The 26,205-nt window shown below is 41.2% G+C and overlaps 2 protein-coding genes across 11 annotated transcripts in view; one reads left to right on the top strand and one right to left on the bottom strand.

Annotated features, from left to right (window-relative positions):
- The first annotated feature begins 7,060 nt into the window (after nt 1-7,060).
- On the top strand, nt 7,061-15,761 carry nr2e3 (nuclear receptor subfamily 2, group E, member 3). Its single transcript, XM_066701746.1, has 8 exons — nt 7,061-7,807; nt 8,640-8,790; nt 9,396-9,499; nt 9,989-10,246; nt 10,403-10,584; nt 11,583-11,823; nt 13,707-13,812; nt 14,014-15,761. Exons 1-8 carry the CDS (start codon nt 7,717-7,719, stop codon nt 14,144-14,146), a joined length of 1,266 nt encoding a protein of 421 aa, XP_066557843.1. The 5' UTR covers nt 7,061-7,716; the 3' UTR covers nt 14,147-15,761.
- Nucleotides 15,762-16,340: 579 nt separating this feature from the next.
- The window catches only part of myo9aa (myosin IXAa), a 175,070-nt gene continuing 165,205 nt past the window's right edge, over nt 16,341-26,205 (bottom strand). For 8 of the 10 annotated variants that reach the window (XM_066701740.1, XM_066701736.1, XM_066701735.1 and 5 more), the window contains 5 exons: nt 26,073-26,204; nt 25,686-25,809; nt 21,657-21,859; nt 21,384-21,526; nt 16,341-20,841 (listed from right to left, as the gene is read on the bottom strand). In XM_066701740.1, the coding sequence (XP_066557837.1) occupies nt 20,387-20,841; nt 21,384-21,526; nt 21,657-21,859; nt 25,686-25,809; nt 26,073-26,204 (1,057 nt within the window). In that variant the 3' untranslated portion in view covers nt 16,341-20,386. Of the gene's footprint in view, nt 20,842-21,383; nt 21,527-21,656; nt 21,860-22,569; nt 24,144-25,685; nt 25,810-26,072; nt 26,205 lie in introns of those variants that run through there. The other 2 variants (XM_066701744.1, XM_066701743.1) reach the window with 2 other exon arrangements.

Raw genomic sequence — 26,205 nt, 5'->3', positions numbered from 1 at the left:
TTACTGGGCCTTGATTAGGATATGTTGTATAAAATGTATGTGTAAACAAACTATTGATGTGATCCTTGTGAACGTGCTTATTAGTATGATAAATTAACATTTACTCATCCAAAGAGCAGTTTTACACTGTCAACAGAGATGTTAAAGTGAATCGGTTATAAATTAAATTAAAAGGTATGCTGGTGACTAAGTTCTCTTGAATGAACCCTTCCCAGCACAGAGCTACAGAGCCAGTTTCTTGTCAGATTCACCTCAAATTGTAGTCAGTTTGCCCTAAAGAAAGTTAACTGCAAATACTCCAAATAACTGGACTCCAAATTGTACTTGCACTGTATTTACTTAAAACAGACTTGAATTGTATATAACATACATACATATATATGTTCAAGACTTTGTACTGGGAAGAAAAATAAATCAAGATAAACTGAGCTTTTTATGCTGAAGACATCATCATCTTTGCAAAAACTCTTGAAGACCTGCAGCTTCACATTCAAGAACTCTCCAAGAAAGAAACTTAAAGTACTTGAATATGTTCTTATATCCTACCCCTGATTGGTGCTTTTGAAGAACTTTATTCCGGATTTGCATTGAATGTTCCTTTGTCTTCATGATGTAGTTTGTGTTAGGAATTGTACTAACTAACTGTGGGACCTTCCAGAGGCAAGTGTATTTAATCTGAAATCATGTGATACATCTTAATTGCACAGAGGTGGACTCCATTCAACTAATTACGTGACTTCTAAAGACAATTGGTTTCACCACAGCGCAATCAGGTGTGTCATAGCAAAGGGGGTGATTACTATTACTATTGAGCTACTGTAGCTCAAATTGCTGAAAAAGTGAATGCTGGTTCTGATAGAAAGGTGTCAGAACACACAGTGCATCCCAGTTTGTTGCGTATGGGGCTGCGTAGCCGCAGACCAGTCAGGGTGCCCATGCTGACCCCTGTCCACTGCCGAAAGCGCCTACAATGGGCACGTGAGCATCAGAACTGGACCACGGAGCAATGGAAGAAGGTGGCCTGGTCTGATGAATCATGAGTTCAAGGTGTTGACTTGGCCTCCAAATTCCCCAGATCTCAATCCAATCGAGCATCTGTGGGATGTGCTGGACAAACAAGTCCGATCCATGGAGGCCCCACCTCGCAACTTACAGGACTTAAAGGATCTGCTGCTAACGTCTTGGTGCCAGATACCACAGCACACCTTCAGAGGTCTAGTGGAGTCCATGCCTCGACGGGTCAGGGCTGTTTTGATGGCAAAAGTGGGACCTACACAATATTAGGCAGGTGGTCATAATGTTATGGTTGATCGGTGTATATACATACATTCAGCAATTCTGCCTGGAGGAATTGTCAAAAATCCCCCCTGAACAGTGCCAGAACCACATAGAACACTACAGGAGGCGTCTTGTCAGTGTAAACTATGCAAGTAGGATTTACAAGGTACTAACTACTTAATAAATAGTGAATACAATACATTAATTTCCCTGGAATTAGATTATAGTTTAGCATTATATATATATATTTTTTTTCAGCAGGACATTTTATGCAATCTGTAAATATTTGTATGCAGTTTTTGGTTCCTATTTATTCAGGAATATGAATACATCTAGAGCACACTGTATGTATGTATGTATGTGTGTATGTATGTATGTATGTGTGTATATATATTACACACATAGGCACACTTCTGAAGTACTTTGAACATTTGTGTTGTTCATTCAGCTGCCAAAATTCACTGGGGTAATCAGTTTACAAGCAGATCACACAAGAAATGAAAGGGGTATAAACTACACTTTTAACTCTTTCATTGCTCTGGCAGTGAGGGGTGACGCTGATACCCAGAGCTCTCCCCTGATGCGCAGGTAGAGGCTAATTCTACAGTTCAAATCCCACTCACGGCTGTTCTTTCTGAGTAAGGCTTTGTCACCTGGTTACATAACATGGCCAAGGTGGGGATGCGGCAGATGCGAGAGTTACACTGTCAGCACTCCACGAATCAGCAGCTCATTTCAGATTTAAACTCATCTCTCCAGATCCCTGCCATGTATTAAAACAACATCTCCTTTATGTAATAAGAATTAACGGTGGGAAAGTTTCCACTGCACTATGAAGGGTTGGTGCAAGAACTAATTCCAGTCTGTCCTCCCTGTGTTAAGAGTTTCAACAACGATTGACTATTTATTTGGTTATTCCTTGAAATTAATCACTTTTATCACATAGAGGGTGATACACACATCATTGGGCCAACATTACAGCGATTAATACCTGCATTGTAAATGTGTGGGTGACATTCAATTAAGGTCTAGCTATAAATGCTATGCAGCTTTATGCCTGAGGGTTTTTAGGATAAGAGGCTTCCAGTATCTTTATGACAACAACTGTATTCTTCAGTATAAATAAGAAGTTTCAAAACTCACTTTATGTGATTTTATTGAATGTACTTAGGATGTTGGGTAATCAATCTCTTTCTAGATATATTCGTGCACGCTGACTTGGGGGTGGGGATCACATTATTACATAATCAATATCTAATCTATCTTTGAATTCTAATTTTAGGGTAGTCTCTTTCTAATCACTTTGTCTTGCTATAATCTCAGCCCTGCGCATCTAAGCAAGTCTCCTCCTAAACATTTATAAGAAACTTAAAACTCCCAGAGGGAACCTCCCATGCCGAGTGACAGATGCGTGTTATATAAACTGATCTAATACTAACTTGATCTGTTCACCATGGAGCTCAAGTGGTTGTCAGCAACAGGTAGAATGTGTCAATCACAAATTATTAGCTAAGGTGCTTGTGACGGTGTTATGGTCACGGCGCACAGAACGTGTTCACATCCGTTGCCTCATTCGTTCACTTTTTAAATGAAGGTTCAAACAGAATCAGCACTTCACATTCTTGAATCAGGGGGAAAACAGGGAAAGAATTCACCTTGCTGTATATTTATTATTTATAGTTTTCAACCATTGCTTTCTGCTGGCATGGGTGAGAACAGAGGGACAGAATCAAACAGTTAAAGTCCATGTATCTCACCTTACACATTAAATACACTGTTCAAAACATCTCTTCTCATTCAGAACAAGTGGAACCAGTGGAAAAAATAAGTAGAGGAAATGTGAACTGATAGACAAATTGTAACAATTTTTTGGAACAATTATATAAAATCATATTAAATTGAAAATACTGTAGTTCACTGACATCCCAGACCTCTGCTATACACATTATTCCTTTTCATCATCCTTCAAAGTCCCTTTTAAAAAACAACAACACAGTTTCAGTGTCTACGAGGCTGAGAACTGGAACAGATGCTGGGATTTGTGTTAAACAGATTTGAGTGGACTGCTTTAATAAGCTTTTTTGTGAGAGGATGCCTGCAGACGGGCACTCCCCCTAGCAGAAGAGTAAACCAAGGTTTAAATCCTGCTGCTGGAGATCCCTGGCTGCAGTGTGTCTACGCTAATAATGCACGCTGTGGTTTTCTTTTCCATTACAACGGCACCGCAGCATAATTACCAAAAGCGGCTCGGAGTATTACACACTCATTACCGGACAAGGTGGCTTTTAACATTATAAGGTGCCTATCTTCTTACTCTCAATTTAGTTCCAATGGAAACAGTTCAAAATGTGTGTAGACAACAGCAATGATGCAGGCAGAGAACAATATTGCCATTCCAAAGCATTAGGCCTATACTTTAGTACCAGTGATATATAATATAATATAATATAATATAATATTCCTTGGAAGTACACTATCAGAACACTTAGTCGATTTATCATCGCTGCTGTTAAAAAACATTTCAAGAACTTTCTACTAATTCATGTTAAAACCGTATTTTGATTCTGCCCACACAAAGTGCTAGCAGTTCCTCCACACTGTGATCATTTCAGAGCTGACCACGGCGCACCGTCTACACGTGGTCCATTCCACACCACAGTGGACAGAACATGTGAATCTCCACAGCATTCCAGAACTGCCATGGTTAAACACGTAAAGGTAATTGTCTGAATTAACTGATTAATCTTTTATTGAGAACAAAAAGCATCCTATTGAAAATGCAAATTCTAGGCTATGTTCAGGTGATAAGCTATGGTCAACAACAAGCATTTCAAGCAGGGCAAACACAGTAGGGTCTTGGTCACAGCTGGTGAATGATGGTCCAGATTTGAAATGTCTGGTCTATGGGGTCCAACATGCTCAGAGAAGGGGACTGCATAGGAAAGCCACTCAGGAGACTCCCCTGGTCTATATTATATTATATTTCTATACCCCCTTTGCTGCTTTGAGCAATCCAAATGTAAATAACAGTATGCTCCTACACAATACCTCAAAGAAGCACCTCTATTGATAGTCCTGTACTTTCCTTTATAGATTTTTTAGTTTTTGTAATTGGGAGTTTTATAAAGGAAAGTACACAGAGTGATTCGGCCCTTGGGCGTCTTGTCTTTGCTGAAGTATCCGTGGTGCTGAATTCAAGGCTGCCAGGCAATTATTATTACACAGAGTTCAACTAAGTGCAGTCTGCTAACCCTGGACTATCCCCCTCCTAATCATCCTCCCTAATCTTTTTTCACAGTTGTTTAAGCAAAACAGAAAAGGGTCTGTTCGACGTGTTCCTGCAAAGCTAGGTTTGATTAAACAGAGTCTCTTACCACAACTGTGGAATGGGTTTATTGGATTCCCATTTAGCGAAACACAACTTCACCAGTCTTCAGCCTGAGGAGAATCGCCTAATTGAAGAATCTTTTAATCTTCTCTGGAACACTGATTTTATCATTTATAAATGCCATGACAGATGCATGGACTGCTGTGTAGACTCGTGCACTAAGCGAACATTAAGCAAAGTTATTATACCTACACTGTAAATATATTACATGAGGCAGGGAATGATGCAATTACCGAGGTCCGGGGAGCAATAATATATTTGGTCTGAATCCTGGCTCAGTCTCTCACAGTGCACGACCTCACACGACCTCCCATCCGTTCAGCTCCGAGAGGGGTTTACAGTATAATCTAACAGACTGGGAGAGGAGGGGGCTGCAGAATTGTAAACTAGCTGTGTTTACGGATCGAGGGGCACATTACATCATCAGGGAGTGCGCCGCTCATGGGCTGTGGTCAGGAGTGGACTGGGCAGGCATATGTTGCTGTCTAGCTTTTCTCTGTGACCCCGACACTGTGTAAGTCTTTAATAAGCTAAATCCACAAATCAAAGGAAAAAAAACAAAAACAAATCAGTGACTTCAGCACAATAATTACTTGTAAATCAAGGAGGGTCACTAATTAGGCAGAGAGAGATGGAGAGAGCAGGCACCATATGGCCAAAGAATGGCACAAGGATTTGAGTCTGCACTGCTCTTTCAATCTTACCGCTAATTGTTTTTTTTTTCGCCCATCTTTGTTAACGCAGCAGAATAAGTTTTATAACCACTTTAAGCTGCTTAACCTTTTTTTGGACTGGTTTTACATTATTAGCATTTTACGGCTAATACACAGACCCTGGTGATCTGCATTTTGTATGTCTTATTTCAAAGGAATCTAACTGCAGATTTAATCTGCGCAGCACTGAGATTCTCTGCCGAATTACACAAGCCTATCAGGCCAATAAACATGAACTGAAGTTAGCAAATATTTGTATGATTACAGCACTGTATTTTAAAACCTGCTACTTTAACCACAAATCCTGTTCTTTTAACATACTCTATGTACATTCAGACATATATTTTATATATTTAAAATAACATGATCTCAGTACAATATTTTAAAAAAATATTCTGAACCTATACGCAATTTGCAAACTATATACATTTAGATTCAACAACAAATATGTCACGTTTAAATGCTATGTCACTGTGGGCAATTTATTATTGAAGACGACCACAGCAAACAAGTCAAAATTAAACAGATGTAATGTCAGAGATGTCATCTTTCCCAATTTGGGGGAAATTAAAATAAATAAATAATAGAAAACCTGATAAGCTCATGAACTAAAGCACATTCAGACCATCAGGGCTGTAGATTAAGATTATATACAGACAGTCCAGTTGTATAGAGCGAAGGGATTATCAAATGATGAAATGGGAAGAAATTCTGGAGCATTTGGACTTTTGGGAAATGTCCTTTTCCATTGTGATCAAGAATGTACATTTTAATATTATTTTCAGGTCTGGAAGCATCATAAACATTATATAATATAAATATATAAAAATCCTTCCTTTTACTTCCTGCTTATTCTGGTAAATGACACGGGTGTCTGCTCTGTAAATCGGCACTGTTGCTGGGCTGTGAAAAGATCACTTGTGAAGTGCTGCCCCCCATTCATAAAGACCTGTAATTATCTTATAAGGGTCCCTACTGACACTGGCCACTCAATAATGCATGGGTCCTGCTCTCCCCCAGCAGAGAGAAGTGAATCAAATTAATCCCAGGCAAAAAATACAGCCATTAAAAATTCTATTATGCTCTCTCCCACCCCTTTCCCCCTTTGCCACTGAAAAGAATGATCTGCTTTCAAAAAAAATAAAAAGAAGAGAGGCAAATTGAAGTTAATAGGCAGCTGGGCACCTTGGCAAACAGTGGAAGTCATTATGAATGGGGGGCAATCACACAGATCAAATTTACAAGGGGAAATTGAGCTGGAATTCAGAGGCACAGGAGAAAGAGAGCAATACAAATTGAAGGCTGGCAAACACAATAATCTGCACTCCATATAATCATCCTTTAAAATGCAGACATGGCTGAGGACTGCTGACTGATGTGCTGCTTTCATAGACAGAGAAAGAGAAAGGGAGGGCAGAGAGACAGGTTTAAAGTTACAGGGTTCCTGCCTCCAACCTGGGCTTTTGTTGAAGAGTTTTTTTTGTTTTGTTTTTTTTGTACTTGCCGAAGATTCACCACCTTTTTAATTCTTCGTAGTGTGACTGATTGATCCACCTCTAGATGGACAGTAAAGATTAAGAGGATGACAAATAAGCATGTGCTTACACAGCGCTTGCAGCTAATCCTCCTGCCTCCCTTTAGGAGCCCTGAAGAGAGAACGACTCACACAGAGACACTCCAGCAGAGCGACGTGGAAGGAAGGAAAGGTGGACACACGGTCTCAGAGTGCAAACTGCTGAGTGACACCATTCAACACCAAGAAAGAGAGAGCTCACCTTGGGACAGACAACAGCCACTTTCCTGAACTCATATTTGTGAACTAAAACAAACAAAAACAGACAAACAAACGAAAAAACGGACGGGCTGCCAATCACAAACCATCTGGCAATTCTTATCGAATCAGAAAATCTTCATTATCCACAGAGCGCAGCCTAGGGACAAACTTTTGGTGAACTTGGACGGTCTGTTCTACACCAGGCACCAGTCCCTCAATGTACCATAACTTCACAGGGGTTCCTAACCTGGGAATGAGCGGAGATCTGAGAACATCGCTCTGAAAGAAACACCCTCCAATCTCTCTCTCCCTCCTCCTGAGGGGGGAACAGCCAAAAGGAAACACAAGGATTCAACTGTGATTTAAGAAAATAAATTTCCTTTAAACAACAACAACAACAACAACAAAAATATCTAATTTTGTGTTTTGCTTGGATACTCTGCAGAATTGTGCTGTTGGGTCAAGTCAAAAAGTGTGTTTCGAGTAACCTGAAGGATCTTACAGTTTCTGTCAGAAGTACATACCTGGGCAGTGATCCCTGCAGGAGCTCTTTTCTCACTCCAATGATGGAAGATCATCCTTCCAAGATCTCCATGGTGCCCTCTTCTCCCAGTGGGTCTTCAGTCAGCACGGGCATGGATGACAGCCGAGGAGGTAAGGTTTCTGGACCTGCTGCCACAAACAAGCAAATAAAGTATGGGGGAACAGTTTGGAGACTTTTTTTCAACTGCTAATGTAACCTGATGTGTGATAAGTAGCAAAGATTAGTGTATGGTTCATCAAAATAAATGTGCGCTTCCCATTTGATAATTTATTACCTGAAAGTTATCAACTTTCATATGTCTGGTGTTTACCAAACGATCTTAACCATTGTTTTAATTTGTAATATTGTTAAAGACATGTCAAGCTTTGTGACATTACACTTAGTTACATAAGGCACAGAAGGATCCTTTCAGGACCTCTGGACATTACTAAAATATGTAGCAAATGTAAAATTCAGTGCAAAATAGCCAGTGCATGATTAGATAAAGGTAAAAATAGTGAAACTATATTTACTATATTAAGGCCAGAAAAAACAAGTTGTAAAGTAACTAGATTCTACTAATTGCATCTAAAAACAATGTGATGCAATCTTAGAGACCTTCAGAATATTCTGTGCAAAGATCCATTCAGAACAAAGATGTTTTTTTTTTTTCATCACATTTGTGTTATTGATTGTGCAGCCACTACTGCTGCGGCCAATAACTCCAAAATAGTTACATAGTCAAAAGTTACATTAAAGTTATGTTTTGCACCCATGAAGATTAGTTATATTGGTGCTTGTGGAATGCTTATGATGTTTATAGGAAAGCAGAAATATATAATGAAAAAAAGCATTTTGGATGGTACAAAAATATATACAGATATTTAAAAATAGCTCCTAAAAATGTGACTCTTAACATCTTAGTTTTTAGAGTTTTTACAGTGGGTCCTCTCTCTCTCTCAGTTAAAAGTCCAGCCCCTGGCAAATCCCTCAGCCCTGCCCTGCTCTGTAAAGTGTGTGGGGACACCAGCAGTGGAAAACACTACGGCATCTACGCCTGCAACGGCTGCAGTGGCTTCTTCAAACGCAGCGTCAGGAGGAAACTCATCTACAGGTGAGCACAGGCCGCTCCCCCCCAGGCCGCTCCCCCAGTCTGGGGTTTTAAAGCTATACAGTTTGCGGGCAGAATATTGAATGGCAAATATGATATATACATTTAGTTTCTGACAATATTCAGTAATCTGCTTCTATACTGGTTTTGTGGTAGTGAATAGTGACTGCAACTCTCAAATTGTGGACAAAGTATATTCTAGCTGCAACACCTTAGCAAAAGTTCTCAAAGTAAACAAATTAATCATATCAGCTTAATTTTATTTAAATTGAACAATATACATATGTAGGGTTAATAATTTCATTTGATATGCTTTATGTTCTTATATATTTATGAGTTTAAAGTTCTTTATTTTAGAAAGTTTACTGCAACACCATAAAGTGATGGCACTAAATCATTTAAATAAATTAGTCATGGAAGCATGGGAAGCATTAAGCATAATGGCCTCTGAAATTAAACAAATGTCTGTTCAAATTCATAGGTTCTGATATTTGAGTTTTGAATTCTACTCCTTTTCTTAAGCATGTGAATTTAGTATCAAAAAGAAACCCAGTTCTAGCACTCAGTGCCAGTTCTGTTTCAAAAGCCTCGTTCTCCATCCATAAAAGGTGCCAGGCAGGAACGGGAATGTGCCCAGTGGACAAAGCCCATCGCAACCAATGCCAAGCGTGTCGCCTGAAGAAGTGTCTGCAGGCTGGCATGAACAAAGATGGTAAGCAAGAGTCTCAGTGAAACAGCACTGCAAGACACAAGTCAACTACATAACAATAAAGTTAATGGAAGTGCAATTACCTGCTTCTGTTTTTTTGCATTAATAACGATATTATGCAATCTAGCAATTTGTGATGTGATCTGCAGTATACCAAGGTTTTTGCTTTTGGAAACACAGAATCCAAATCCATAAAAGGAACGCCTGTTTGATTTCTCCATAATCAGATCCATTATGAAACTGTTACTGCTGGGATTGACCTGTAACACTTTAGTGCTGAATCAAAAGTCTACAAAACACTGAAACAAAACAAGCTGATCAGAAGAGGCCTATATCCAATCAGTAGCACAATACAAAATGCACAACATTCACCGCAGCATTCAAAGCTCTAGAGGGAGTTCCACACTCCACATAGAAGCAAAGGTTTGAGACTGACCCTTCTCCTGAAGGCCAGCTCGCCGACTCTCTCTCACTCTGGCTCTCTCTCCACAGCAGTGCAGAACGAGCGCCAGCCACGCAGTACAGCTCAGGTGCGCCTGGACACCATTGACGTGGACACGGAGAAGGACCACCTGGCCACCACGCGGGAGCCCACATCCTCCTCCTGCCCTGTCATCACCCGGCCCCTCATCAGCTCCTCCATCACCTCCTCTGCCCCCTCCCAGCGCTCTGCCAGCCCCCAGAACAACCATCGCTTCATGGCTAGCCTCATGACTGCAGAGACCTGTGCCAAGCTGGAGCCAGAGGACGGTGAGGGGCTTCTTATCACATTCCTGTCTACAGGCCTTGTACCTCATATCCAGCTTTAACAGAATATGTCATCACTAATGCTGACTTACACTTAATAATATGGGAATGGGGATCTCAAACGTAGGGGTCTCATATGTCCTGTGGGTTCTCCTCCAGTGGACGAGAACATTGATGTGACGAGCAACGAACCAGAAAGGGCCTCCTCAGAGTACCAGATGTCTTTGTACCCACCCAGCAGCCCGGAGAACGTGTACGAGACCTCGGCCCGCTTGCTCTTCATGGCTGTCAAGTGGGCCAAGAATCTGCCTGTGTTCTCCAATCTGCCCTTCAGGGACCAGGTAAGACACCAGCCATTAGCAGACTTATTAGCAGCAGGCTCACTTCTTATTGTGAGAATAAAATAGCCTCGGTTATCTGCATCTTGCAATAAATACAGTGAGAAGGGAGGTTGCAGGGCACATAGGGTTTAAAAAAAATATCTGTATGGAAAACTAAATGGACTATAGAGTTGGTTTGCTGCTCCGTAAAAAATATTGGAAATATTTGCTTTGCTTTATTAGTCAGAAAAGAAAAGAGGTACAGATATTGGAGTGAGAAAACATGCAAACAAAAAACCGACATGATCATTTTCATTCTTAACGGAATTAAATCTGGGAGACTAAATATGTAATTGTTTTTATCCATTGTTTTACTTTCAACAGGTTATAACTCCTAATGAATACGGACTAAACTGTAAAAACAGCTTTTGTTTTTGCACATAGTTGTAGTAATATCTTTGAGGGAAGCAATGGTTGGTGCAGTTCCTTAAACAAGTCTGCAGGCTGTGTACCACATACAGATTGCCAAGATAACTCTCATGTTAAGTCTGGGTCACATTTTAACAGAATACAGCTTTATGATGAGAATGTCTGATCTCCAAAGCTTACCATGCATTTCAAGGAATATTTATTTTTTTATAACCCCCATATTTTAAACACGTCATTAAATGAGAAATCATAGTTCTCTGCTGCCTTTGAATGTTTCTTTTTCTTATTGACGTTGGACTGTAATAAATCCACAACATTCCTGTGTAAGTCAAGAGTGGGGAGACAGACGGGGGTTTTTGAGCCATGTTCTCCTGGCTACCAGCCCTTGGCTTTTACATCCAGACCATTGCGTATGACATTACACCCTCCAAAACCCACAAACACCGACTGCAGGGAGCCATCAATTTAATTCAGTTTCCGTAGAGAAAGGCCTGCTTTAAAAACTTAGTCTGATCAGTCAAGGCAGAGAGGGACCTTGTGATTCTGGAGAAGTGTGTGCAGAGGTTTACCTGCTGTCCCTGTCTGCCCAGGTGATTCTGCTGGAGGAGGCGTGGAGCGAGCTGTTCCTTCTGTGTGCCATCCAGTGGTCTCTGCCCCTGGACAGCTGCCCCTTGCTCTCAGTGTCCGAGCTCTCGCCCACCCTACAGGGCAAGACCAGCTTTTCGGGGGCCAATCTGCGTGTGCTCCAGGAGATCTTCAGTCGCTTCAAGGCTCTCACTGTGGACCCTACAGAGTTTGCCTGCCTCAAGGCCATTGTCCTCTTCAAACCAGGTGGGCTTCCCTATGCTTAAGGCCACAGAGATTCATTCTGCTGGCGAGAGGAACAGCAGAACTGGATATTTAAACAGCTGAAAATACAGCTCTGGAAACAATTAAGAGACCACGGCAAATTTCAGAAATCAGTATTTGGTGGAATAACCCTGATTTTCAATCACAGCTTTCAAGCGTCTTGGCATGCTCTCCACCAGTCTTTCACATTGATGTTGGGTGACTTTATGCCACTCCTGGTGCAAAAATTCAAGCAGCTCAGCTTTGTTTGATGGCTTGTGACCATCCATCTTCCCCTTGATCACATTCCAGAGGTTTTCAATGGGGTTCAGGCTGGAGATTGGCCTGGCCATGACAGGGTATTGATCTGGTGGTCCTCCATCCACACCTTGATTGACCTGGCTGTGTGGCATGGAGCATTGTCCTGCTGGAAAAAACAATCCTTAGAGTTGGGCAACATTGTCAGAGCAGAAGGAAGCAAGTTTTCTTCCAGGACAACCTTGTACGTGGCTTGATTCATGCGTCCTTCACAAAGACAAATCAGCCCGATTCCAGCCTTGCTGAAACACTCCCAGATCATCACCGATCCTCCACCAAATTTCACAGTGGGTGCGAGACACTGTGGCTTGTAGGCCTCTCCAGGTCTCCGTCTAACCATTAGACAACCAGGTTGTGGGCAAAGCTGAAAATTGGACTCATCAGAGATGACCTTACTCCAGTCCTCTACGGTCCAATCCTTATGGTCTTTTGCAAACCTCAGACTCGCTCTTCTCATTGATTAAGGGCTTTTTTCTAGCTTTGCATGACTTCAGCCCTGCCCCTAGGAGCCTGTTATGAACCGTCCTCACCATGCACTTCACCCCAGCTGCCGTTCTTTTAGTAGGTCACTTGATATCATCCTATGGTTGTTGAGTGACATTTGAAAGGGTTGGTGGTCATCCTGGTCAGTGGAGAGTCGTTTTCGCCCTCTGCTGGTCTGTAGCTTTGTTGTCCCCAATGCCTGGTGCTTGACCTTGTTCTTATGAACTACCATCTTTGAAATTTTAAGGATGGAAGCAACCTGATGCTCACTGTATCCCTCTGCCAGTAAAGCCAGAATTGAACCCTTCTTTTCCTCACTTAAAACTTTCCTTTTCAACTCTTTTGACATGTACAATAGTTATTTCTGATTACATTTACTTTTGAGGTACTACTAGCACTGTTTTTGCCATCCAGCTGATCCTATTGCAAGAGGATAGTGATGAACACAGCAGTGGTTTTTATACTTTTCCTCGTTAAATAAGATTTGGTTCAGGTGATCACCTAATCAGTACCTCATTCAGTAGAATGAGGTGTGCCTGTGTTGGAATTCACCAGACACTGGAATGGAATGGCTGCCATACATATAGAGATGCTGAAATTGCAATGGTCTCTTACTTTTTTCCAGAGCTGTATGTCTAACTTCTCTGAAAGCCTTCACCTAAACTCTAGGGAGATGGATTTCAGTGTTCCAGTACAAGTTCTTAAAATGAAAATGTACCCTGACACACTTGTGAATGCAGAGACTAATTGCTTGGGTGTTTCATAGAGGAATTGGATTAGAATGGGTTATCTGACATCAGAATAAGAGCAAATCATTTTACAAATGATACACATAAATGCATAAAAGCTTATTCCTTTTCTTTCAAATCATGCTTTTTATTGTATTACGAATTCTACATTATTTTGGTTACCGAGGATATTTATTACACATCAGCTACAGAATATTTTAACACTGGAGAGTGGACTATCATGTTACAGTTACTTAACTTTTTGGAATCATTTGATGTGACAGTTATAGTTATTTTAAGTGGGCATAAAACATAATATAAAACTGGCAATGTAAATCATTTTTCTTAATCTGGCAGAAACCAGAGGATTGAAGGACCCAGAGCAGGTAGAGAGCCTTCAGGATCAGTCACAGGTGATGCTGGGTCAGCACATTCGCACACATTACCCCAGCCAGCCTGTCAGGTAAGCCCATACACCACCTCCAATCTGACCAATTACATTTGTGCATTTTGTTATAAAATTTGTATTGCTTTGGGAAGTTTACTGCCTTCATATTATGACATTTTTGAAGACCGAAGCCCTCAAACTTGACAGTAGTTCACAACTTCTGATGATTCCCCTTCAAGCAACACCAACTTTTTATCTTCTTTCTTTTGTTTATAGATTTGGAAAACTGCTGCTGCTCCTCCCCTCTCTGCGCTTTGTGGCCTCCGAAAGGATAGAGCTGCTGTTTTTCCACAGGACCATTGGCAACACGCCCATGGAGAAGCTGTTGTGTGACATGTTCAAAAACTAGAAGCCCAGGAGAGGACGATGACACATGGGCACATCAGGGAGCCACTAGCCGTGAAGCAGGCTACTGGACTAAAAGGCTTAGAGAGACGCTTGGCTTAGTATTTGCATCAGAGATTTGGCACGAGGTGGTAAACAACGTCCAAGAGCGGTTGGTCTACATGGCACCCTGGCTGAGAGAAGCCAGTCAGACGCACATATACCCAGCAAAACAGCCAATGAGAGATGACCCAAAGAGGTCAGTTTGTGAAATAAATAGTTGTGTGGCTGAATTGGCCAGTGGACATGCATACGATTTGGAGAGATGTGCTTGGATAGCATGGGCTGTGCAGAGATGATCAATGACTTGAATGTAACTATCTGCTCCTAATTAAGTTGTCTGAAACTTGCCTATCAGTGAGGCCCTCATCCACTAGAAAGGGCTTCATTGTGAGCATTTTCATTGCACATGTTCATCCCCTATTCTCCCTTCTGTATGATTAGTGTTTACCTTTGTGTTTGTTTTTCCTTTTTCAATATTACATCTCGTCACCGACCATACATCTTTGTTTTAAAACACAATTTTATTATTTGGATGTCTGTGAGATGCTACACAAAGCAAAACTCAAACCCTGTCTATTAAACTTTGTTCCAGTATGAAGGAAAGGGACTGCATAGACTGCTAAAACTGGATTTAGACATTATTATCAAATCCGTTGGGACAAAGGTTATATTTACGTGTTGTATGTCTTGGGTTCTGTAATGCAAAGGCCATTCAGAGATGATAGAGTTATAATTTAGTTAATGGGGTGTAAGCCCACCCCCGACCTTCAAGACTGCTGCAATCCCATTGATAGATGGCATAATGGAGAAATGCAGGTCTCTGCTGTCTCTTAGTCACTCGGAGCTCCAGTTCATCACACAGTTATTCTATTTAATTCTGGTAAGAACTCTCATCAGGTCGCTACCTTTCAGCACCCCCCTCACCCCAAAAAATTGAAAGCCTATGCAATGTGGTACAATGCAGCAGCTTGTGTGTGGGGCCCTGTCCTGGTACTTATGGTAAATATAGTGTATCTATTGCTTTAGACATTTCAAGAGTTGGAAAGAAACCAAATAAATCTCAGGACCAGAATCAAACCCCAAATCTCCACATGTGCTGCTGGAATGCAGGGACTTTCAGTCCAGAATTGAGATTTTATGTTTTTCTAAGAAACAAATAATAATAATAAATAAATATTGAAAGCATAAAGGGAAACAGCCCTGTCTACTTTTCTCTGTGGGTCCCACATTCGGTAGTTAAAATATGTCTGTCACCTTCCTTTCTAGATCACAGAGTGTTTTTAAACATCATCAAAATAAATAAATAAAAACAATAAAATAAGATTTTATATTAAATACATATTCACTGTGTGGTATGTATTTGCATCCAAAGATTAGTTCATACAAAGCAACCTTTTACAATGCAAAAAGAACACTGATAATGCAGTTAATAATTTACAGGTTTTCATAATTTCTTTGTAATAAAAGTAATACATAATATACAATGTGGTGTGGTACTAATTATATAACGCACAAACACACAACTCACTTTGAATTGACCGTTTTCTTTATTATTATTTATTTATTTGTCCAGCTTTTTAGCCAGCTGCCCCCTCAACCAAATACGAAAAATATAAAACTGTAAAATAATGACACTGTCAATTTATCTAAATATAATTTTCAGCTCTGAAGTTTCAGTCAAGATGAGCTCCTAATATGACTGTTTTCATGTAATTTAAATGCTCGTTCACATGACAAAGTAAAAAAAAGTAGCTCCTTACCTTTCAAAACCACCACAACATAACTGTGATAATAAGAGATGAAGCAACAAAATCACTGATTTGTTGAGGGGTACTGAATTTTCCACGGGGCTGTTTGGGGCTCACCTGTGGTCATTACGTCACAACTACACCTGTTCCACCTGAGAGATGTAGTTCTGGCAAGAGATGGGGATTTTAAACAGGCACAAAAGCACATTTACTTTCTATTAGTGTTGCATATTGAATTACAAACAAAGCCCTTACTAAATAAATGAGCCGGTTTCCAACTCCTTTGGAAATAAAAAAATACCAGCAATAAAACATATCAAACATTGCAAGACATTTTCTATTAAGAAATATGGTACAACAAACAGACAGACCTAGACATGCACAATTCATGAAAAAATTCCACTAATGTTTTGTTCCAGGTTTGCTCTTTAATAAGCGGATGATTATTTGTTCATAAACTTGTTTGTACAGCCATAGACATATATACTTTTCTTTTTTTGCCTTTTTTCTTTTTTTTTTTTTTTAAGAAATATTACACAAATTGCACTTTATACATACGAGTGTGTGTCCAGAACAGCTCACATTGAAATACAAAGCTCAAGTTGGATTGCGTCATTTTGCACAATCGTACAGGCGGTGTGGCCAGTTAAACATTGAACAGGATTACTTTATATATAGCATAGTACACAGGATAATATATCCTTTTACAACAGGTATTTTTTCAAATGTACACTCCTAAGCATAATCATAAATTACTATATATAAAAAAAGCAGAGCATGCCTTTTCCAGTGATTAGTACATTCACTTTACGCAGGATGCCAAGAACAATGACAACCCTTTGGGAACCGATGCCAGCATTAGTTGGGCAAGAGGACGTGTTTGATCAGTTAAACAAAATAATCAAGGGGCTCTCAGCTGGCACCCTGGACCAGCAAGGGGTGCCATGTTCACACCTCCCTGCCTTGATGCCAGCTGTGGCAGAGTTCTAGCAAAGAAAGTCAACTAAACACAATGTTGAGAGGTTCTACAAATCATGGGCTTAAAATGCAAGACCCTGTGATGTCAGGCAATAAATGGTACATTTTTGGCTTGACTTAAAATTAACTGAACATTGAGATGTAGGATTTTGACACTCATTATTTTGGCAAGGACCTTGTGGCAAAGAGATCTGGGCACAGGTAGGATGCATTAATATAATACATAGTAAACTAAATGAATATGTAATATGTAGTAAACTAAATAAAAACAGTTTTTTACAGCTGCTTTGGAAACACAGGACTTGTGACCTGCTCAGACGTATACTGGACATTTACGGCCTGCTCTGTTATTGGCAGAGAAGGTAACAGCTACTCAGTGCAGCATGGGTGTTGTACCATGCCAATCTGGACCTGATTTTTTATTTTGAAGCTGTCTGGCAGGGTCACTAACAGAGCTCCACCACTGACTGGTAAGATTGGTAACACCAAACAAGATGGAGAGGGGTGTACAAAACTGTGTGTGTGTGTGTGTCGGGGGGGGTCTTATAAACTGGATTATAAACTGACAAATATAAAATACACAGAAAGTGCCCTTCAATGTTATGCTGGAAAGAAAAACAGACTGTGTTCCAAGATCAAAACTGGCATAATGCGTTGTGTAGGAAATTGGGAATGGTATGCGCAACTGAAAAATAAATTAAGGGTAGTCAATGGATAATACTCAGAACCCCCCAACAATACAGGTGATGTTTTTCTTAAGTGCAAGCCAAAAAAATCATTATTTATGCCCACATTTAAACCGGACTTGTAATGTACTGATTTGAAGTAATCATAACTCTAAAAGAAATCCGAGGCATTGGCCTAGGCACTGCATCAGAATGTCCCAAAGGGTCCTGTTGATGTCTGCTGTCAACAGACTGCCATGGAATATTTAATTGCATGCGTACCCAAGTCTGGAGACACATATGCAGCTGTTTTGTATAAACTTAGTCGCCTTCAAACTTGAGAGTGGCTCCTTTTTAAGTGGCAGATGCTTCATTTTTTTTTTTTTTAATATTGCACAGGTTACAGTATAGTGTGTATATAAGGTCTCTAAGCCTATAAAGGCTTTTGATAATAGATCTAAAAATTTTAATATTTCACAAAGAAAATAGAAGAGAATGTCACTTTTATATTTAAAAAAAATGACAGATTCAGTTACACAAATAAAGTCCCCTGTACTCTAATTACTGCCAATGATGGTAGTTTTATCTTGAATTAAATTTGATAGTGTAAGTTGATTGCCACATATGTGCAGGAGTAACCAAAGTGTTTTTCTTAACTAAAAGGGTAGATTTGAACTCACAGTTATAGTGTTATCATAGCTAATGCAGCTGTAATTAAGGAAGACTAATTTCAGAAAAAAATGTTAAATTATTTAAAAAACAAACAAACTTAACAACAAAAATATCTTTGTTTTCCAGCCGCACAGCTGGATTAGCTATGGAGTCCCTATAAGTGGATTTAACCCAGCAAGCAGCTGACACTTGTTGCCACTAAGGAATTGTGCCCTGTTTTGCATGACTCCGTGCTCTGGTAAGAAGACGACTGCAGTGGCTAATTGTGTGAAATGGTGTACAGGACAGTTTCTGCTTTAATGAAATCAGCATGTGGCATGTGCCTGGGAGAGAGCAGGGTTTCAGTAAAGGTTGCGTCATTGTCTTCAGAGCTGCAGGATAAGGAAGAGTCCATAGCAGGTGGCTGCACACAGATTTCACACAATGTGTAGCTGATCATTCACAGACAACGCAGCATGGGTGTGCAAAGATTCCCACCTTGTAATGGTGATGGGCAAGAGACCCTCTACTACTCTGTTCTAAAATAGCTTAAATACCCCCCCCCAGCCCCCACACCATTTACAAAGTTGTTATAAAGTACATGAAATGAAAATTCCCGCAAGTCACACTGCGATCCCTTTGCTTTGCACTTGCTGGCTTATTACCGAAATGGGAATCACCGGCTATCCATCGACTGGGTGACGTCACTTCATAAGAAACAGCACTAGGCTTTTCTTCAGCCCCACATGGTTGGATTTACTGTATTTTTAAACGTAGGCTGACAGTGCTTAGATTCCAGGAATTATGTTGAATTTGACAGCTTTGACTTGCTTGTGAATGTAATGCTTACAAAATGAAAAAGTATGAACAAGAAGAAAAAAACAGGTGTTGATGGCAGTCTGGGACTCACTGGCTTTTCACCCTGCTGTGTGTCTATCTCTACATAAAGATCAATCTCCACACATTGAAAAGGGCTTTCATCAGAACTAAAATGCTACAATGTAGGAAGAAAACGAACAATAACAATAACAATACCAATAATATAATTATAATAACAATAAAAAAATGACTAAAAAAAATTCAAGTCCTTGTTCTGTTACTTTTAGTTTAACACTGATGTCTCGGAGAAAGAAAGGGATCGTGGGTCACATTTTCACACAAAGAAAGACTTTTGGCAGATCCTTTTTTGTTTGGTTTCTGTTTTCTTGATCTATGTTTGCGATACATTGTGTCGGGCGATTAAACTGTGTATGCTGTCGTTTCAAAACAACATTTGTCACTTAGCTGGGATTGCCCTCGCTGTAAGACTAAGGTAGACAGCCAGCTAAGTTGGTCCCTTTGATGGCGATATCTTCCCATGTACAAAAAAAGAAAAACGAAAGAAGCAGCACGACCTTTAAACAGACATAAGTGGTTTTCTAGAAAAACAAAAACAATAACATAGCCCAGCCTCGGACTCCCTCTTTCTCCGAATCCTCATGACTAACAATGGATATAAATATTTAACTACCCAGCAGTCACTGGTGTTCCGGTTTTATACACTTTTTTATATTTTATATATAACATTTTTTTATATATTTATATATTCAACATTATTAAAAATCTATTAAATGGCAAAAGAAAATAATAATAATTATGAAACATGCTGCATGATTGGATTGTTCTGAATGTAAACCACAAAGCAGCCAATAATTTATATTAAGTTAATGGGGTTTCTGCGGTCAATGGCTCTCTCCTATTTAATCCAAATGCCACCCCCCACAGTTTTGTTGTAACAGTAACCATATCTCTGTTCCTTCAGAAGATATAAACAGAAAAAACGACCAGATGAAATCTTGCTCACAGTCTGTCTTTTCTGCCAGATCCTGTTCCCTTTTCTGTGCTGTCCTGCTCCAGACATCCCCGTTCAGGTCCTGTCTTTGGAGTTCAAAAACAAAAAATGGAAAAAAGATCGATGAAATACAGTCACAGTTAAGGCCACAACACCACAAGCCGTGCCCAGCGACTTCTCCAGCACTCTCATCCTTCCTGACAGTGTCAGTGGGATTCTGGGATGATTGTGTGCGTTGCTGACTTGGACAGGGAAGCAGCGTGTGCGAGGAAAGAGCTGGATTCCAAAAAAAATGATGAGTGAACAGTTCCCTCCTGGGGGGGCGTCCTTCACACCATGAATTCGTTGCTGCCATACAGCACCACCTGCTGCGCCGAGCTGAAGTCTGGCTCGTTGGTCCTCTTGCGTCCGCCGCCCTCTGGGGGCTCCCTGGGCTTCTGGGGAGAGTTCTTCAGGGTCTTGAGCTTCTGCTTGCCCTTCTCGGGATTGAAGGTGCCACGGCTGGTGAACTGTGGCCGCTCCTCGCCCTCCTGTTCTCCGCCCGTGGCGTCCACGGTGTCGTTGGGGGGGCTGGCGCGGAACAGGGCACTGGAGGGGGACTTGGAGCGGAAGCGAAAGCGGCGGCCCGGCCCCGAGGGGTACAGGTAAGAAGAGGAAACCGAGGACACGGTGGAGGCCGAGTCCACAGAGTCCAGGGAGTCTGCCTGCCTCCTCAAGGTCCTCCTCCCCTTGCTTGAGTACTCTGACTTCTTAGGGCGGGTGGCAGCCAGCACCGCGCCTCTCTCTGCAAGGGAAACAAATGGCGGTGAGGCGAAGGAGCAGCAGTGCCACAGCTGGGCACCACTCATACCGCTCAGTGGTTGCTTTAGGGAGTTTGTCAGTATACCAAACACTCTGGATTTTTTTGTTTTTCTTTTTGTGTGCTCTAAAATAGATTAATTCTAAATCCTATACATTTTATCTAAATACACCCCTGACCAACACATCATAAAAACAATTCATCCCTTCATGGAGTGCTCATCTTCTCTTAGAGTTATGGAGGCAGGGGAGAGGACTGAATTGCTTTAAATTGCAGACAATGCAGGTTTGTAAATTAATCATTTACAGCTTTTGGGAGTCCCTGGTGCTGCCTCCAGGTGATTTTAGTGCTAGGAATGATGTCACTAATAACATCCTATGAGAATCTGTGGACTATCAGTAGGATAGTTGGTCCTGTTCATTCAGTTTTCATACCATTCATGCGACTGTGCAATACTGCATGGTTTTGGACAGGCAAAGGAAATCAACGGTAATCCAGTGCACACAGTAACGTAACAGTAGTCTCACCAGAGAAGTCTGAGGTGGCGCCTTCCGAGTCCACGTTGAGGTTCTCCGAGCTGTCCGCCGTGCCGATGGAAGCCTCGGACTCCAGCGTCTCATCATCGGAGGCCCGCGGCTCCAGCGTCAGCATTTCATACGTCAGCTCCTCCCTGTAAACATAGCTGTTACGCTCTGCGACACACACAATGCTCACACCACTCTGTTACATACTCTGCCACCATCATCGTTCAAATTGTTTCCCATCGGTATCAGAAATTGAAGGGGGGGTGGGCGACTCACTTTTCTTTCTGCAGGCTCTCGATCTGCTCAGTGAGGACACGCTCCTCCTGCTGCATGGCCGCCTGCTGCTGCTCGGAGAGCTCCACGTCCATGCTGGGCTCCTCGCCCGGGCTCTCCTCCGCCACGTCCGAGACCGAGGGCAGCCGCGTGCTCACCGGCGATGAGGGAGTGTGGTAGCTGCTCCTTCTCAGGCGGCCCTTGCCCTGTCACACAAACACCCACAGAGCCACTCAGAACACATACATGAACACATATGAAGTGTCTGGCGAGTCGGGCAGGACGAGTTACTGTATGAGGTGTGAGTACTTTGTACCATCTAACTAAGAGCAACAAGAGCTCCTACGCAAGCCCAATCTACTACAATAAATACCACTCCACCTTTTTTTATTATGCAGCTGAAATTATTAAAACGAACTGAATGAAATATATTGGGGTCTGACTGCACAAAAACAATGAAGTAGAAAATATTATCTGGATCATTCTTAATAACAGAAGTCATGTTTGTGTGTTTATAAACACAAAGGAGCTGCTGGGGATAGTAAAATAACAGAAGTCTGCTAGTGTCTGAGTAAATACATTTGTTAACAGAAGGTAATAATTGTACAGTCTAATGAATAAGAAGGAAGAGTTAAATCTTCAAATATTATGCTCATAGGGATGTTGGAATTTATATGTATACTCTTTAGAATAAATTATAACAATAATAAAAAACTGCCAATATTTCACTAATGTGCTTTGCCAGAAAATGTATTCAAACCAGGTGCAGGTGTAGAGCAGATATAATTCAAGTGGCTCTTTCTCCGTTGGGCTGAACCACCAAATACAATACCAAACTACTCCTTCAGCAAACAAAAGACAGAAGCAGAGCTAATAATTTTACCTTTCTAGCGGCGTTTGGCTGCATGTTAAAAAATAAACAAATAAATAAAATGAAATAAAGGTTAATAGGAATAGCATGACATGAGGCAATGATTAACTCCACAAGGATGGAGTCTCCCGATGAAGAGACAAATCACGTGGAAGACACGCTGCACACGCTGATCACATGCTCAATATCCACTGGTGTGCATCCACTGGCAATGTGTCTGAAGGCTGGCAGGAAGGGAGAGCTTCACTGATCATTCTGTCACTGCCTTGGACCCAGTTAGCTGTACCATGTAGATGGCAACCTGCATTATAGTGATGTGCTTTAATCTGAACATGAGGCATTCTTCCATTGGTAGTGCTACAACTGGCTAGACGATGCTTTCATTAAAGGCAAAACAGTAACATCAGGTCAGATCTTTATAGTGATTAATGTTCTATGTAAAAAAAAAGCAACAAATAAATGGTTGAATGCTATTGTTCATTTTGTTTACACCAGGAAATACCCAGTTTATCTTATTACCTGTCTTCTCTGTCACACCAAGCTTCATTATATTTAATTCAGCAAACCTACCCTAATTGACTGACTGAAACCCATGGTCTGTAAATCTCGAATAGACTTATGGAAACTAGTCTTGGATGGGGTGTTTCTTGGGCTTTCACAATGGCCCAGCGAACTCCTGAGAAGTCCAGAGAAGCCTTTCCTGTCCTCCTCAGGAGTGCGGACACTTCCCATTTCTGTTTTGCACCCTCTGTTGGGTATTTCCAGATGTCAGAGTATCAAACCAGTTTGAGATGACGGGACAAACAGCTTTGTGTTAGGTCAAAGAAACTGCATAGCGTTAGAAAGCTGGCTTCCACAAGAAAATAAAGTTGCGCTTGTAACAGGTTTCATTTGCTGCCTATGCTAATACTATGCTTAGTAGCAGCTAATCCAGCTAACTTGGCGCAGGGACCCAGCTTCTGTGAATTACTGCCTTTTAGATTACAGGCCAGCCTTAGACAATTGACTGAAAACGAAAGACAAGACACCAACCACCACCAACACAACACAAGAGTTAAAGAAACCACTGGCTAGTTCAGATACCTTCCCAATCAGTGGGAGTGAGGAGTCTAAATGTGCTTCTCATTTAATCAGCCATCTTTCAGTCACTGTTCTTGACACACACACTGCCTATTTACCTGTGGCAGTTCAGTATTGGAAACCAAATGGTTAGGTGATTAAAAAAGGGACAGCTTAAAACCGATTGCAGAACAGCAGCTACAGTCAACAAGAATGGCTTGGCACTCTCTGATCGACACCAGCAGACAGACACTGACAATGAAACAACTCCACGTCGAATAGGTGACACATTGAAAACACTTTGCATGGCAACTGTTGCTTGAGTTAATGTTTCTCCCCCAGCATTGTCACTCTGCCGGCACAGGTAGGCGAGCGGGCGAGCGGCACAGTGTGGACATGGATGGCACAGTGAGCCACACAGTACACGGCGGAGATGGCTGAAGGAAGCGCAACACGGAGATGGGCTGGAAGGATGGCGGGCACAGGGTTACATGGATTATACATACCGGGATCGCACTGCGGGTTATGCTCATAAACCTAACTGCGATTAGTACAGGTTTCTGGATTAGGAGAGGATAGGGGAAGAGGAGAGAACAGGGTTAGTGTAACTTCACTGAAATGGGTAGTAGGAACTACTGGTACAAAAAGGGTTACTTTAAAAAAAAAATAATAATAATAACTTGCATACATTTTAATGGGCAGTCCTGAATCCTAAAGCCTTGTGGTTCGATAGAAAAGGGAGAGAAGGGTCAGCTGCATGACTGACAGGGACAGGGCCTTCTGTTGCGGTTCTGCCCATCTATGCGCTCCATCCCAGCTCCTTTAAATCTGGTTTTAAAGTGCATTCACATTACTGCTTTGACTGCATAATGGGCTGTCCTGCCTTGTTTAATTTTATACAGCACTGTGGGATGCTTTGTTATAAAAGGAGAGATGTAAAAATCCATGAGCTGCCGTTCATTAAGGCTGACAATTCTCCACCACCGTGCCCTCGAGGAGCCGCCTCTCAATGATCGAGAGGGCCGTGTAGCATCCATGACCACCCTGGCCTTGGCATCACATCTCCAGACATGCTCAATTGATCTGTACAGCCCAATGAGTTTCACTCACTTCTAATTAGGCACATTGGATCTCAGGAGACCAGAGAAGAAAGGGTAGTGATTCCTTTTCATCAACAAGTGCACATGGAGAAAATAAAATTATATCTATATTTTTTATAAAAGATAATACAGTGAGGTTGTAATGGTGTGGGATTGGGTTGGGTTTTCTGATAGGGAAATACGGCAACACTTCAGTTCAAAGACCCGAATTAATTTACCAGAATTATAACTATATAGATCAGGTTAGTTAATAAGATGATGCGGACAATTGCAATAAGCTTTTGTAGTATGAAGAGATGGCACTGCTTCTAGATCCATCTTAAATACTGGATCCTTTAATTGAAGTGTGGCCTGGAGTGTTTTCTATAGCAGGCTGTGAGGTGAAGGATTAAAAACACTTGAAAACAGGCCCGTGAGCCATAGCTTGAGGGAGGGATTGCATGGAAGGGTCCATTACAGAAGCAGAACCAAAGGGGATTGGTATAGAAATGAACACACACAAATAAAAACCCAGATCAATAAACTAGCTTTTTGCCTTCAAGAAAAACAACAGTGCTGACTGTTGTATCAACCACATAGCTGAAACCATTCTAGAAGACATTTATACTAATAGAATGGAGCATAAAGGATCTATGTCAGACAAAAAAACAATACCAGCTACTACAGAAACTGTAAAAAACAGAACTGTAGGAAACACTGTGTATTTTATGTTAGTGTTTAGAATAAGAAACAAAAACTTAGTAGCATCTGCAAAATGTCTAATAATCATCATCATCATCAAATCCCACACTAAATACTAATCTATTCATCAGACAAACTGCAGTCTGATTAAAAATGTGAATTTCATCAGCTTTAGAATAAAAGTAAAATTGTTGATGTTAATGATAAAAGCTAATGGAAATGAAAATAAATAAACTTAACATCTGACTAGCTTTAGTCTATCCGTCAGTGCAGCATGTTTCTGAGCGTAGCAGTACCATCTCCACTTCATTAGGATCTTACCATAGATCTCCGGATGAGAGACAGCCTGCTCTTTGCTTTGTTCTCTGCAAACTCCAAGCTGTTGATGTCCTTTAGTCTGGCCTTGTATTTGTTCATCTGCTCACAAATGATCAATTCTACACACCTGCAAGTGAAAATATGAAACACTAAGGGACTTAAAACTGAAGGAGAGCAGACAGCTTAGTTTGAGTCAACTTATTGTAGGAGAATCGGCAGAATACCCTACTGAAGCAGCCCAACAGCTAACAGCATGGGGACAGAGCTGGTCAAGTGGCACAGGTAAAATCCAGCAGTAGTTGAACATTTGGAGGCCTGTGCTCTATTTTACTAAAGACAGAGGTAAGAATTTAATTTGAACAGCTTTATGGAAAAGTGCTGGCGCCTTACGCGGTGGTCTTGCTGATATCTTGGACGCTCTGCAGGGGGTCGATGGTGTCCGGGCAACGCAGGATACAGGGTGCGAACACTATGGCCAGCGCGTTCGCAGACATCCGATTGGTGTCCTCCTGCAAGGCGATTC

Source organism: Amia ocellicauda, chromosome 4, assembly GCF_036373705.1.
Source record: "Amia ocellicauda isolate fAmiCal2 chromosome 4, fAmiCal2.hap1, whole genome shotgun sequence".
Taxonomy (NCBI): domain Eukaryota; kingdom Metazoa; phylum Chordata; class Actinopteri; order Amiiformes; family Amiidae; genus Amia; species Amia ocellicauda.
The sequence above is the reverse complement of the archived record's forward strand: the minus strand, read 5'-3'. Positions and strand labels throughout refer to the sequence as shown.

Bases quoted from the DNA above. Each gene is read 5' to 3' on its own strand.
- nr2e3 (XM_066701746.1), top strand. From the start codon at position 7,717: ATGATGGAAGATCATCCTTCCAAGATCTCCATGGTGCCCTCTTCTCCC. The intron at 7,808-8,639 runs GTAAGGTTTCTG...TCTCTCTCTCAG, and splicing joins CATGGATGACAGCCGAGGAG to TTAAAAGTCCAGCCCCTGGC. The intron at 13,813-14,013 runs GTAAGCCCATAC...TTTTGTTTATAG, and splicing joins TACCCCAGCCAGCCTGTCAG to ATTTGGAAAACTGCTGCTGC.